The sequence below is a fragment of the Marmota monax genome, unplaced genomic scaffold, assembly GCF_021218885.2.
Source record: "Marmota monax isolate L192 unplaced genomic scaffold, Marmota_monax_Labrador192_F-V1.1 WCK01_AAM20220418_F8-fsc00409, whole genome shotgun sequence".
In the NCBI taxonomy this organism is placed as follows: domain Eukaryota; kingdom Metazoa; phylum Chordata; class Mammalia; order Rodentia; family Sciuridae; genus Marmota; species Marmota monax.
Genome location: NW_026693620.1, coordinates 609,200 through 621,908, shown reverse-complemented (window position 1 = coordinate 621,908; position 12,709 = coordinate 609,200). Strand labels below are relative to the sequence as shown.

At 34.9% G+C, this 12,709-nt stretch overlaps 1 protein-coding gene across 1 annotated transcript; it reads left to right on the top strand.

Annotated features, from left to right (window-relative positions):
• Positions 1-532: 532 nt before the first annotated feature.
• LOC124103161 (olfactory receptor 10N1) lies at positions 533-1,462 on the top strand. Its single transcript, XM_046459660.1, has one exon. It carries the CDS (start codon positions 533-535, stop codon positions 1,460-1,462), a length of 930 nt encoding a protein of 309 aa, XP_046315616.1.
• The last annotated feature ends 11,247 nt before the right edge of the window (positions 1,463-12,709 follow it).

Genomic DNA, 12,709 nt, shown 5'->3' with positions numbered 1-12,709 from the left:
AGACAACCCACATCCTACTGCTCCTCGCCATGTATGGTTATCCATTTTTCTAGTCAGATATGTGGGTACCCAGGTTAACCTTTCCTGAATAATTAGTCTATCAGGAGACATCTTTGAATAACTACAATACACTGAAAGGAGTACAGAAAATCAAGCTTCCAGGTCAGATAATTATAGGGCATTCGTATTATATGGTGTGTTAAGGACATTAGTTAAATTGTCCTCTTCTGCTTTATATTGATAGTTTTTGTTCTCTTAACCCACCCTTTATTTTACCTTGTTAGTGTTTCAGTTTTGCTTTGTATTCATAGGTGTGAAGGAGCATGCCTTCAGTTGTGAAGTGGTAGGTGGACTTTGCTAGCATCCAAATGTCTTTAGAATAAAATTCTGAAATTTATTTTCATCATTAACTTTATGGTAAAATAAAATTTGTTGACAATGTGTGCAGTAGTATTGTGTCTGTCATACCCATCAGCCTCCACATTCATGTCTTCATGTTCTTTGTGAAAACCCAGAACAGCCTTCCAGCAAGATGGGAAATCACAGCTTGCTGAATGAGTTCATCCTCCTGGGAATCCCTCAGACGGAGGGACTTGAGACTGTGCTCTTGGTCATCTTCTCTTCCATCTACCTCTTCACCCTGCTTGGGAATTTACTCATCTTTACAGCAATCATTTCATCCTCCACTCTTCACACTCCCATGTATTTCTTCTTGGGACTTCTGTCTGTTTTTGACATGTTGTTCCCTTCTGTAACTTGTCCCAAGATGCTCTTTTATCTCTCTGGTCTGAGCCGAGCCATCTCTTACAAGGGCTGTGCTGCACAGCTCTTCTTCTATCACCTTCTGGGCTCTACGGAAGGATGCCTCTATTCTGTGATGGCTTATGATCGCTATGTTGCCATCTGTCACCCACTAAGATACATGCTCATCATGAAACCTGCAGTCTGTGTCAGCTTGGTCACGGTAGCCTTGTTGGGGGGGTGTGTCCATGCCACCACACTGACCTCCTTTACCTTTCAGTTAACCTACTGTGGCCCCAATCAGGTGGACCACTTCTTCTGTGACATCCCTGCAGTTTTACCTTTGGCTTGTACTGACAGCTCTCTGGCCCAGAGAGTGGGCTCCATTAATGTTGGCCTCCTGGCTTTAACACTCTTATTCAGTGTTTGTGTCTCCTACACTCACATTGGGATTGCCATTCTGAGAATTCGTTCAGCAGAGGGCAGGCAGAAGGCTTTCTCCACCTGCAGTGCCCACCTCACTGCCATCCTCTGTGCCTACGGACCTGTCATCATCATCTACCTGCAGCGCACACCCAACCCTCTGCTTGGGGCCGTGGTGCAGATACTAAACAACATTGTCTCCCCCATGCTGAACTTGTTGATCTACTCCTTAAGGAACAAAGAAGTGAAAAGGTCCCTGAAAAAAGTATTACAAAATGTGTTTATTGTTCAGGAATGAATTATGGAGGTTGTATTGGATTTAAAAATTTTAATATCCCTGAACACCAATCTCCAATGCCCTTCTCTTAAATAAATATCTACATGATAAGAAACTTTGTCTGGAAGGCATATATTTTGTTTGCCTAAAAATGATTTTCTATCTTGGTATGTATCTGTAGTTGCTGAGATCTCGTAATTAACTCTTATATTATTCTCCATTCCTTTATCCTGGGTAAGAAGTCCAAAGAGAATAGTAAGTAGCTGGAGACAGATTTCTTGTCCCCATAATGGGCAGTCAATTTTGCCTGATTCAATAGGGCTGTCTCAGAAATTATCTCCTCAAACCCTGTCTGTGCCAATTCATATCCAGTTATACTCTTGTTCTACTTGCAACTAATTTGTTTTATTTTTACCTTCAATCATTTCATTATTTCTATTTTGCAAAGTATCATTAACATTTATAGAATCTGACCTGTGCCCTAGGCTCTGTGATGAAATTTTCCCATCTATCATCTTATTTGATTTTCACATTACCCCCAAAACGTAGACTTTACATTTTCTATAAAAGCCAGGCTTCAGCCAAGTCCTCTTAATTCTTCCCAAGTCATGGCTCAGCATCTGCACCATGCTGCCAGTGTTCTCATTACTTTTTAATGAAAAGGTGTGGGAAGGCCTTCCCATCCAGAATAGACTTGAGAATTCTACATCAATTTTTTCAGATTGCAAGGAGAAAGAAGAAAACTATTTTCTGAGGATTGCACTAATATTATAGCTCTTTATTTTCATGACATTGTAGTCATTTATAGTTTTTATATTCCACATTAAATCACAAAGTCCCCATCCTTTTTAAAACTATTAAACAAACAAAAAAATACTCTGTAAATCTCAAATTAAAACTGTGGTTTCCCTTAGCAAAAGACTGAATGAGGCAAAGGGGACAAAAACTGTCCTTTCAAGGACAAATAAATAATATGAGAGGCAGTATGAGGTTTTCATAGCCCCTCCTGACTGCAAAAATCCAAGATCACTGTGAGGCTTTTTTCCACACTTTATAAATGTCTGTCCTAGAGGAAGTGCTGGATTCAAACTATTTCAATATCAGTTCACTGTTCTACTAATGGTGAATATTGGTGCAAGAATCCACTTGCCTTGACACCTGGTAAAGCCTAGATAGTGTTGATGGACAGGTTTAGACCATAAGCATGTTTACTTGTTTCACAGATTTCTTTTACAGACAATGGAAATGTTCATAAGAATAAGGCTTATGTTTGTTTGTTTGTTTTCAGTATTGTATCCAAAAGACACAGTCCAATGACTTAATAAGCTTCCAATGCATATTTCTTGAAAGAATGTGTGGATGGATAACACTTAAATCTTCAAATGATGATATAAAAGGAAATTTATTGTCAATGAGATAGCAATATCAGTTAAACTACTAGGATACAGAATTACCAGCATTAGCCAATTCTGTCATATAACCACATTTACATAAGATTGAAGAAAAATGAAAGTCAAACTGAAAGACCACTTTTTTAACACCTTCTAAATTAATGCTGCGTTAACATTCTTTGAGAAAATCAATTTGTTTAGAATACCTCAAATCTTTCCTATATCTAAAAGTGTTAGGTAGGAGTTAGCAATGAACAGTGAAATGCATGGCAAGATCATAAGCATTCGTTAAACTAATTTAGGGTCTTTTAAAACTACTTTCAAAGCAAAGGGTGGCATTTAATTTTTAGAAAATAAACAGAATCTAAGGAACTAATTAGAAAACACATCAAAAGCAAAGGATTAATGGGACTAACTCTTGACAGAGTTCACTAACGTTGGTGTAAAGCTAGGAATTATAGCTATAGGTGTCTTCTCTTGTCAGGGAAGGAAGATTCATTTAGTAAAGCAGGCACACTAAGGTAACTTCTGACCCCAGTGCCCATATTAACATGGGATTGACTAATAGATGAAGCCCCCTGAATAGGATAGCCACCATGCTATTTCTGTACAGGACCAACTAAGGTTAAAAACCCCAATGTGAAAGAGGAGTTGAACACCTGATTTGTGAAGATTGCTTGAAGGAGGCCCCCAGTTCTCTTGGAAAACATCAACAGTAATAAACTTGAAGACAGCACTGTCTCTTTTGCCATTCTCTGCTCAGAGATGGCCCACTCTCTCTCTTGACAGTGCTTTGTTCTTAATCCTCACTTTCCTTTTACTTTCATTTATAATGAAGTTTTCTGGCATGGCTTTTGGTGTCTTGACTTTAAATTTTGTTTCATAGGAACACAAGAATCAAGGTTTGGAGTTCAGCTCCCTGCTTTCCTGTGACAAAAGCATCTAACCCAAGATTGTATTTAAAACACTCAGGCAAGAGAAATCATTAGAGGAGAAGCAGGGAACCAAGAGCGAGGGAGGAGGGAAAGAGGGAAAGAGAAAGAACTGGGAATTGAAGTTGACCAAATTATGTCATGTATGTGCATATATGAATATATCATAATGCATTAGAATTTTATATATAAAACTATAATCCACCAATCTAAAAAAAGAAATAGAAAGAGGACCAATAGAGTAGAAAAAAGTGAGCAGGGGGTGTGGGGATCACAGGGGAAGAGGAAGTATGGGGGATTTAAATGAAGCAAAATGTGTTACATGCATTTATGAATGTGTAAAAGCAAACCCCAGTATTATTTATAACTATAATGCATTAATAAATATTAAAAAATTTTAAAAAACACTCAGGCACACATACACACATCGCTACATGACATTCTCACCAATACCAATACCAATGACAAAAACAAATTACTTGATAGAAAAATAGGCAAAGGCCATAAATATTTATAGTGAGTGGAAGCTGTAAAAATGTTGTGAATACTTGCAATTATTTTAATCTCCATATAAATTGCCTGTGTATAAGTGAATGATGGAGACAATGTCCACCTAAATGATAAATTGTATAATCCTATTTGTGAGGACCTTCATAACTTGCATTATGTTTTCTCTGTTACTCTAAGTATTTGGCAATGAGTTTGTGACTTTTTTATTTTAAAGCTATTTTTAAAAGATAAGAAAAAATAATTCAGGCTGGGATCAAGTGAGGCTGATTAACTGAGCTAAGAAATTGAAGTGGAAAAAATTTCATAGTAATTTCTCAGTGGAAAGAAACAGAGAGGCATTTGGTAACCTTAATGGTGGAGTACTTATTTTATTGTTTCTACATTTTATCTAAATTCATTTGCAATGGATTTGCACTGTTCTAATTCCACAGAGTGGTGTTCTGTTGTTCTCATTGTCACTTGTTGCTATCCTTTGTTGATTATCACCCTCCAGGTATACCCAGAGGGGATGCAAGGGGCCAAGACAGATATGAGAATTGAAACCTGGTTTGCAGGGTACTTTTAGACATAGAAACTTAAAAAGCAAATTTGAAGGTTTATTCTGATTAGTGTAAAGCAAAGCCATAATCCATGCACGATGCCAGTAGTATTTCTCAGACCTACTCAGAATCTCAAAATTCTGTAGTCCATTGATCTTATTTGTGTCTATGCTATACTGTTGCTTCTCCAAACCATTCTCCATACTGTAGCTAAAATTACCCCCTTATAACCTCCTTGGATAATCTGAAACACAATGCTGCTTTAAAAAGTACCAGATTTTGCTGAAACTCTTCCTGCAGAGATCATAACTTTAAAGTGTCCAAGGAGGCCCTGAGAAATCTTTGCTTTTTTGTCTCTCAAATTTAATCTTACCCAGAAGTCTTTTTTTTTTTACTCTCTTTCCTCAAATTCTTCAAATAAACCCATGCTTTCCTGCACAGTCTTTGTGCAGGCCACTGCCCCTGCTTACAGTGTTCTTCTCCTCCCTGCAGGCTAATGTCCTCTTCAGATCTCAGCTAGGACAGAGGGTTCTCTGAGAAAATCTAGCCATAAAGATGCTGTGTGCGTGCACCATTGCTGACAGGAGACCACTGAGCTAGGACACAGGGCCCTTCTGTTAGATTTTCCATCCACTGACCTTTCTTCCTAGAACTGACCACACTAAAGTAATTAGAGTTTATGTGTGATGATTTGATTAATGTCTTGCTCCTCCTACCCCACATTCTCTTTTGAGGAAAACACCATGATTAATTCCTCTTCTCTAGAACATTGATGTTTGGCACATGTGGGCTGCTGCTGATAATTTTTTAGAAGGAATAAATGAAATCCCTGGGTCCTCTAATTCATTCACATTCTGGTCATTGTTACTTATTGTTTTTTTTTTTTTTTAATTCTGTCTGAATGTTCAAGACCAGCCACTTTGTCTTTCAGCTCTGAGATTCTGTATTCATTATGGTGTACTCTGTTAGCAAGATTTTCAAATGATCATTTTATTTGTGTTTTCCATTTCCAAGATTTCTGTTTACTTCATTTTAATGTCTCTATTAATTCATTGAATTTCTCCTTTGTATCCTGTACTGTACTTTCTTCCTTAATTCACTCAGTTTTATTTTTGTGTGTGTGTGTGTGTTCTCTCAGAATTCACTAATCACTTTTGATATCATTCTTTTTAAATTCTTTTTTAAAATATATTTTTAGTTGTCAATGGGATTTTATTGTATTTATTTATATGTAGTGCTGAGAATCAAACACAGTGCCTCAACATGCCAGGCAAGCACTCTACCACTGAGCTACCACCCCAGACCTCTTTTTATTTCTCTCTAGTATTTCATCCTCTTAAGATTTTGGAGCCAGTTGCTGGTAAATTATGAAATTTGGGAGATAGCATCATGTTAAGTTTTTTTTTAATTTTTATTTTACTTCTGTGTTGTGTTTTATGCATATGCTGGGAAATATTTTTTCCTGCTCTTATGTGTAAGCCTCTTAGGGCACAGTTCTTTCTTTCCAAAGTGATCAAGATTGCGAGTCCTCATAGGTGTGGTGTTCACAGACTTTGTGCTTATTCTTTTTTTTTTTTTTTTTTCTGCAGAAGTCAATGTCCATGAGTGGGAACTGAGTGCCTCTTGGCCATTCCTATTTGGAGCTTGTCAGTTTGTTGTGGGTTCTCTTTTCTTCATTGTAATAATAAGGTCCTGGTCTAGGGATGTAGATCATTGATAAAGTGCTTGCCTAGCATGAATGAGGTAGAAACAACACCAACTCTGGGTGATGATGATGATGATATCTAGTTATCTCCATAATTTAATATTTCATTTTATTTGATCATGATGTCTATATCAGTTGATGCTTGTTGAATGGCAAGGCCATTCTTAGGGCATGGAAGTGTGCCTCCTGTTCTTCTAACTGGGAAGTCATCATCTCAACCGAGTCCGTGTGTACCAAATAGATTCTTAACCACAATTTGCTTTCCAAAATAGAACTGACTCTAAACACGGAATACCTTGTAATGCTAGTATAAGCAATTTTAGAAGGCAGTTAAGAAGTGGTTTTCACTGTAAATTAATACACTGTAATTTAGTGTTACAAATCAAGCTCATTAGATTTGGGTTAGTATAAGTTATCATCCTTAAGACTAGTGACAGCAATATCATTATTCATGTTTTTAACTTGGGAGAATAAAGACCAACAGCCTAATTGTGGTCATTCTCCCTAAAGACCACAGACTTCCAGCATCTTGATACCACCACTTTTAAATTTCCAACATTTCCAACTGCAGTCTATGCAATAAAATGTGTATGTGAATATTTTTATAAGGGTATATGTATAAACCCCAAATTAAATGCTTTTATTAATGACTAAGTATCTGCCTAAAACTCACTAAAGAGTTTCATGTAGATGATCAAAAAATAATAATTACAATAATAGCAAAACTTTATGTAGTACTTATGTTGTGTTAAATATAATTTCTGGTGCTTTGCTTAAATTTATTCTTTTAACTCAAAAAACCTACACAGAAAAAAAACATTAGTGACTCCATTTTCAGGTAAGGAAACTTTACTTGTTCCAAACATCTCCAAGGAGAGGAACTAGCATTGAATTTATGACTTTAGTGTATTGTTACTATATAGAACTTAAATATATGACTTCAAATAAAACACCATATATGAGTTCTGCTCACAGAAATGGTAGAGTGAGTGGTTTTGATCTAGTAGAGAACTATGGAAGCTATACACAATTTTTAAAATATTTAAAAAAAAAAAACTGTGAGGCAATTGAATCAACTGTCTCTAAAGACACTAAGAAGCTGTGAAAAGACCAGAGAGAAGAGGGAATCCAGAAACATCGAGCTTGACATCTTGTGTCCATTTACCCTTTGAAGTGTCAGGTACACAATGAAAGAATAAAACCTGGGCTCCTGGCTCCAAGAGGACCCCAAGAACATCTGTAATTTTCATATAATATTATTGAAGACTAAAGAAAAAAAATACCAAAACATTATGAAATAAACGCACTTGTGAACAGCACAAGCTTAAAGAAGAAAATAATCATAATAAATATTGTTAGGCAGATAGATGCATGCCAATTAAAAATTCTTAGTCCAAATTTAGAAATCAGGAATAGATATGCTTAAATTTATGGCTCTAAAAACATGTAAGGAACAAAACTTAGACTAAAATTCAGCAAACTAAGCATCCATCTCATTTGGGTAGAAAAAGGACAACAAATAAATACTTTAAAAACTTTAAAGAAAAAAGATGGTAAAGATAGGAGAGATACTAACAAAATAAAAAAGTATATAACAGAGGATGATAAACCCCCAAAAGGACTTTTTAATGATGATTAAAATTGATTAATTTCTAGGTCAAGGAAAAAAAAATAGAGAAGACAACATAAAATCTCTAAATATTCAAAAATATCTAGGGGCTGAGGATGTGCTCAGCAGTAAAGTGCTTGCCTGGCATGCATGAGGCTATGGGTTCAAATCCCCAAGCACCAAAAAACAACAACAACAAAAACAAACAAACAACAACAAAAAAAAAACCCTAATGATATTATGTGATTTCATTAAGAAGTTAATGAAAATAAATTTGAAAAATTTATAAATAATTCAAGATTTTGTAAAAATAAACACAAATAAAAATATGAACAGTTAAAAAACCCAGAAAATTACCCCCAAATTCTTGTGTCAACCAACATCACTATTTCTCTTTCTCTTTCTGTGGTAACTAATTGTGTACAGGCCATAGTTCGTAGCAGACATTTATTCTAAAACTATATGTTGATTACTATTATTGTTGCTGTTGTATATTTCCTTTTCTCCTGAGAGTGTCTGGGAAGCAATTTGTGTACTACAAATCTACAGGGTAGAAACTATGTGGCTGAGCTATACACACAATTCAACAAAGTGACAGAGAACCTACTTCCACACACAAACTAACCCTACTCAAGCTTCAACAATTCTTTAGCATGGAGAATATGTTAGGCAAAAATTCCAAACCAATGACTAGGCCCCAAGTAGAAGTGCCTAGAGGACATCCGTTCATACACTTGGACATCTACTCCTACAACAGTATCAGAGAAAGATTACAAAATAATGGCTCAAGAACAGCCAGTGTTACAGTAACTCTACAAGAGTGAATTAAATCAGCAGTTCTTCAGTGAAAAACTGAGAGGCATTAGAGATATCAGGCAGCAAGACTCCTCCCCAAAGTTACAGTCATCAACAAAGGAAAACAAAGATGCAGAAACGGAAGAAATTTCAGAGAAAAACTTTAAGAAATTGATCATTAAAATGATTAAAGAGGGCTGGGGATATGGCTCAAGCTGTAACACGCTCGCCTGGCATGCGCGGGGCACTGGATTCCATCCTCAGCACCACATAAAATAAAGATGTTGTGTTCATCTAAAACTGAAAAATAAATATTAACAAATTCTCTCTCTCTCTCTCTCTCTCTCTCTTTCTCTGTCTCTCTGTCTCTCTCTCTCTCTCTCTCTCTCGTTCTCTCTCTCTCTAAAAAAATGATTAAAGAGCTAAAAAAGAATTGAGAAGTTAAGAGGACAAATAAAGGAGATGGAAAAACTAATCAATAAAGACAGAAACTCTGAAAATATACCAATCAGAACATCTGGAAATGAAAGACATCATAAATCGAATAAAGAATTCAATCGAAATGATCACCAATAGACTAGATTATGTGGAAAAGAAAATCAGCAGACAGACAGTAAAGAGAAAAAAGAAAAAGACTATGATCAGAATATACAAGAATTCAAGACAACATTAAGTTTGACTTCAGAGTCATCATGACAAAAGAGGACATAGAAATATATCCTAATGGCATTAAGAAGCCTTTCAGTGAAATAATAGCTGATAAATTTCCAAATGATAGATATGAGTTAGATAGCCACATGCAAGAAAGCACAGAGAACACCAAATAGATAAGGTGGGAAAAAAATTTCCATTACATAGTATATCATAACCAAAATTACTAACATGGAGAATGTGGCTAGAGTATTAAAAGCTGCATGAGAAATATATAAGATCACAAAATCAATTTAGACTCAATTACAACTTGTTATTTCAAACTCAAAGTCAGGAAGGCTTGAAATGAGATAAGCCAAGCTCCAGAATAAAATAATTGCCAGCCAAGCTTACTACATTCAGCAAAGTTTTCATTCAGCATCAAAGAAGAAATAAAACTTTACCTCTAAGATAAAAGAATCCATGACAACTAACCTGCATTACAGGTGAAGATATACTATACAAACAAGAACTCTAAACTCCAGAGCTCTCTAACAGATGAAGTTCCCCAAAAGGCAATGAAGCAAATGAAAACTAAGAAGTGAAATCTATGAAACAAACCAAACTGACTGGAAATCATAAATATCTCTCCATAAAAACTGTGAATAAAAACAGTCTCAACTCTCTAATTCAAAGACTGGCAGAATGTATTAAGAAGCAATATTCTAACCATGTGTGGTTTGCAAGATACTCATCTTGAAGACAAAGATATCCACTGACTGAAGGTAAAAGAATGGGAAAAAAATATTCCACACATATGGAGCTGGAAAACAAAGAGAAGTAGCTTATTCTCTTATCTGACAAAGTAGATTTCAAGCAAAGATTATCAGAAGAGACAAAGAACACCACTACAATTTGTTAAAGGAAAAACTCAACAAGAAGATACAATGATAGTAAATACTTATGCCACAAATATCAGTGTACTAATTACATAAAAGCAGCACTTCTGTAAATCCCAGACAGACCCAAATATGGTAAAAACTGATGATTTCAACACAACCATCTCACAAGAGACAACATTCATAAATAAAATTAAAAGGACACCTTTGGTTCAAACAATGCTATCAATCAAATGGACATCACAGATATCTATAGAATATTTAACAGGAACTACAATACTGCCATGTTTGGCCATATTGCACAAGTTCTGCTGATTCACAGGTCCTGAATTTGGTGGCTCTCTCACATATATGTCCTGCCTATGGTGATTCTGAGTGTTGGTCTTCTTACTCCTACTGCTCTTCTTATCCATTTCATTCACATCTATAAATCCAAATAATACTACTTTTGGAACATAATCTGAACACCATTTCTTTTAAAATCCTTCCCTGATGCTCCATGCTAAGAATTGATTTTCTCCTCTGAAATCTTTTCTCTGTAAGAAACCTTTGTGCAACTTCTTGAAATTGAACATCAGCTATTCTGCTATAAATTCATTCTGGTTTTATTATTATATATAAATAATAGATCTGTGATGCTATTTAATTCAGTCATCCTCAACAATAGATTGCTTCAGTTGGGAATCTGCACAGCATCTGTATTCTGCAAACTGTGCTCCTCTACTCCTAGGAGGATGGAGAAAGTTCTCCAATCTTAACATATGAAATGCACAATTCTCCCTGACTTTAGGCATCATTGCATTGTTTGTATTCGGAGGGGCCAGAATAGGGAAGAACATTTATTTTACAAACTTCATGGTAATTTGGAAGAGATGACAATGTCTTCATAAAAATTTATGCACAAAGATATTCCCCATTATATTCCTTAAAAGATTTGAAAAAAATGAAAACAACTAAAATATTGAATAATAATGTTACAAAATTATAGCCAATTAGTTTGGTTGTAAGCATTTCCTTATTTTTTAATTACAATGAATAAGGTTGATTACTGTAATCTGATAAAAATATTTTCATTATATAACAAGGCTGTAGAATAAAATTAAATATTTCAAAAAAACAGTTTTATCTGTTACATAAAATTATCTGATGATGTTACATCAAATGCTTTAAAATCTTCTGTATCTACCCACTAATTCTAGAGTAATATATAAACTTTTAAATATAAAATACAATAATTTTTACAATTTGCTATATTTGCACTCCCAATTTCATGTCCTAATTTATTTTCCCCACCAGCCATTATACTTCAAAATCACCAAGTTATTTGTCATTTTGCAAAACAAACTATCAAACTTCAGTGTCTTTGTGTATACTGTTCCCACTCTAGAATGCAATTAGTTTCTCTTTTACCTGTTAGAATTCCCCCAAGAAATGGCAGATCTGGTTCTCATATGAAGATGCAGACTATGCTTCTTTTGTGTTCTAATTTTATATAGTAAAATGCCATAACATTATGAATTAAATTATATTGGATTCACTAAGCTACTTGTCAGCAGAGGCTATGTTTCTGATTTTTACACATGTAACTCCACGTATACTGAAGGGACACCATAATTGAGTGAAGATAAATTACACACACCTTAAACATGAAGATGAAGACATAATGTCTATATTCTAAAATATTAAAAATTATAAATAGCGTATATTGGACTTTCTTTTTTATTTCTTTTATCTTATGTTCATTCCACACTGTATTGGTTATGGTGAATTTTCAGAAAATCTTTATCCTTTTTGTTTAAAAATATTTTATTATCTACACCATGAATTTTTAATTGTATATATTTGAAGTGTACAAAAATGACTGTTAAAGTCAAGCAAATTAACATATAATGTGTGTATGTGTGTTTGAACTTACTTTGCATTTGTGTGTAAGATGAAAGGACCTGAAATTGTTCTCTTTGCAAGTTTCCTGTGTATAATACAATATTACTAACCATGGTCACCTTGCTGCACAATAGATCTTTAGTTTCAGTCACCCTAGGTAACTACAACTTTGTAGCTTTGATCTACATCTCTCCATTTCTCCACCCTGTTAAGTTCCTTTCTACCCTGTTTCTATGTATTTGACATTTTTTTAGAATTGACAGAGAAGTGACTTCATGCAGTGTTTTTATATCTGGAGTTATTCCTTTCTTTTTCCCTGCCATAGAGTTTCATTAAATTATGACTAATAAATAAACGTGTAGTTGCCTAGTAAT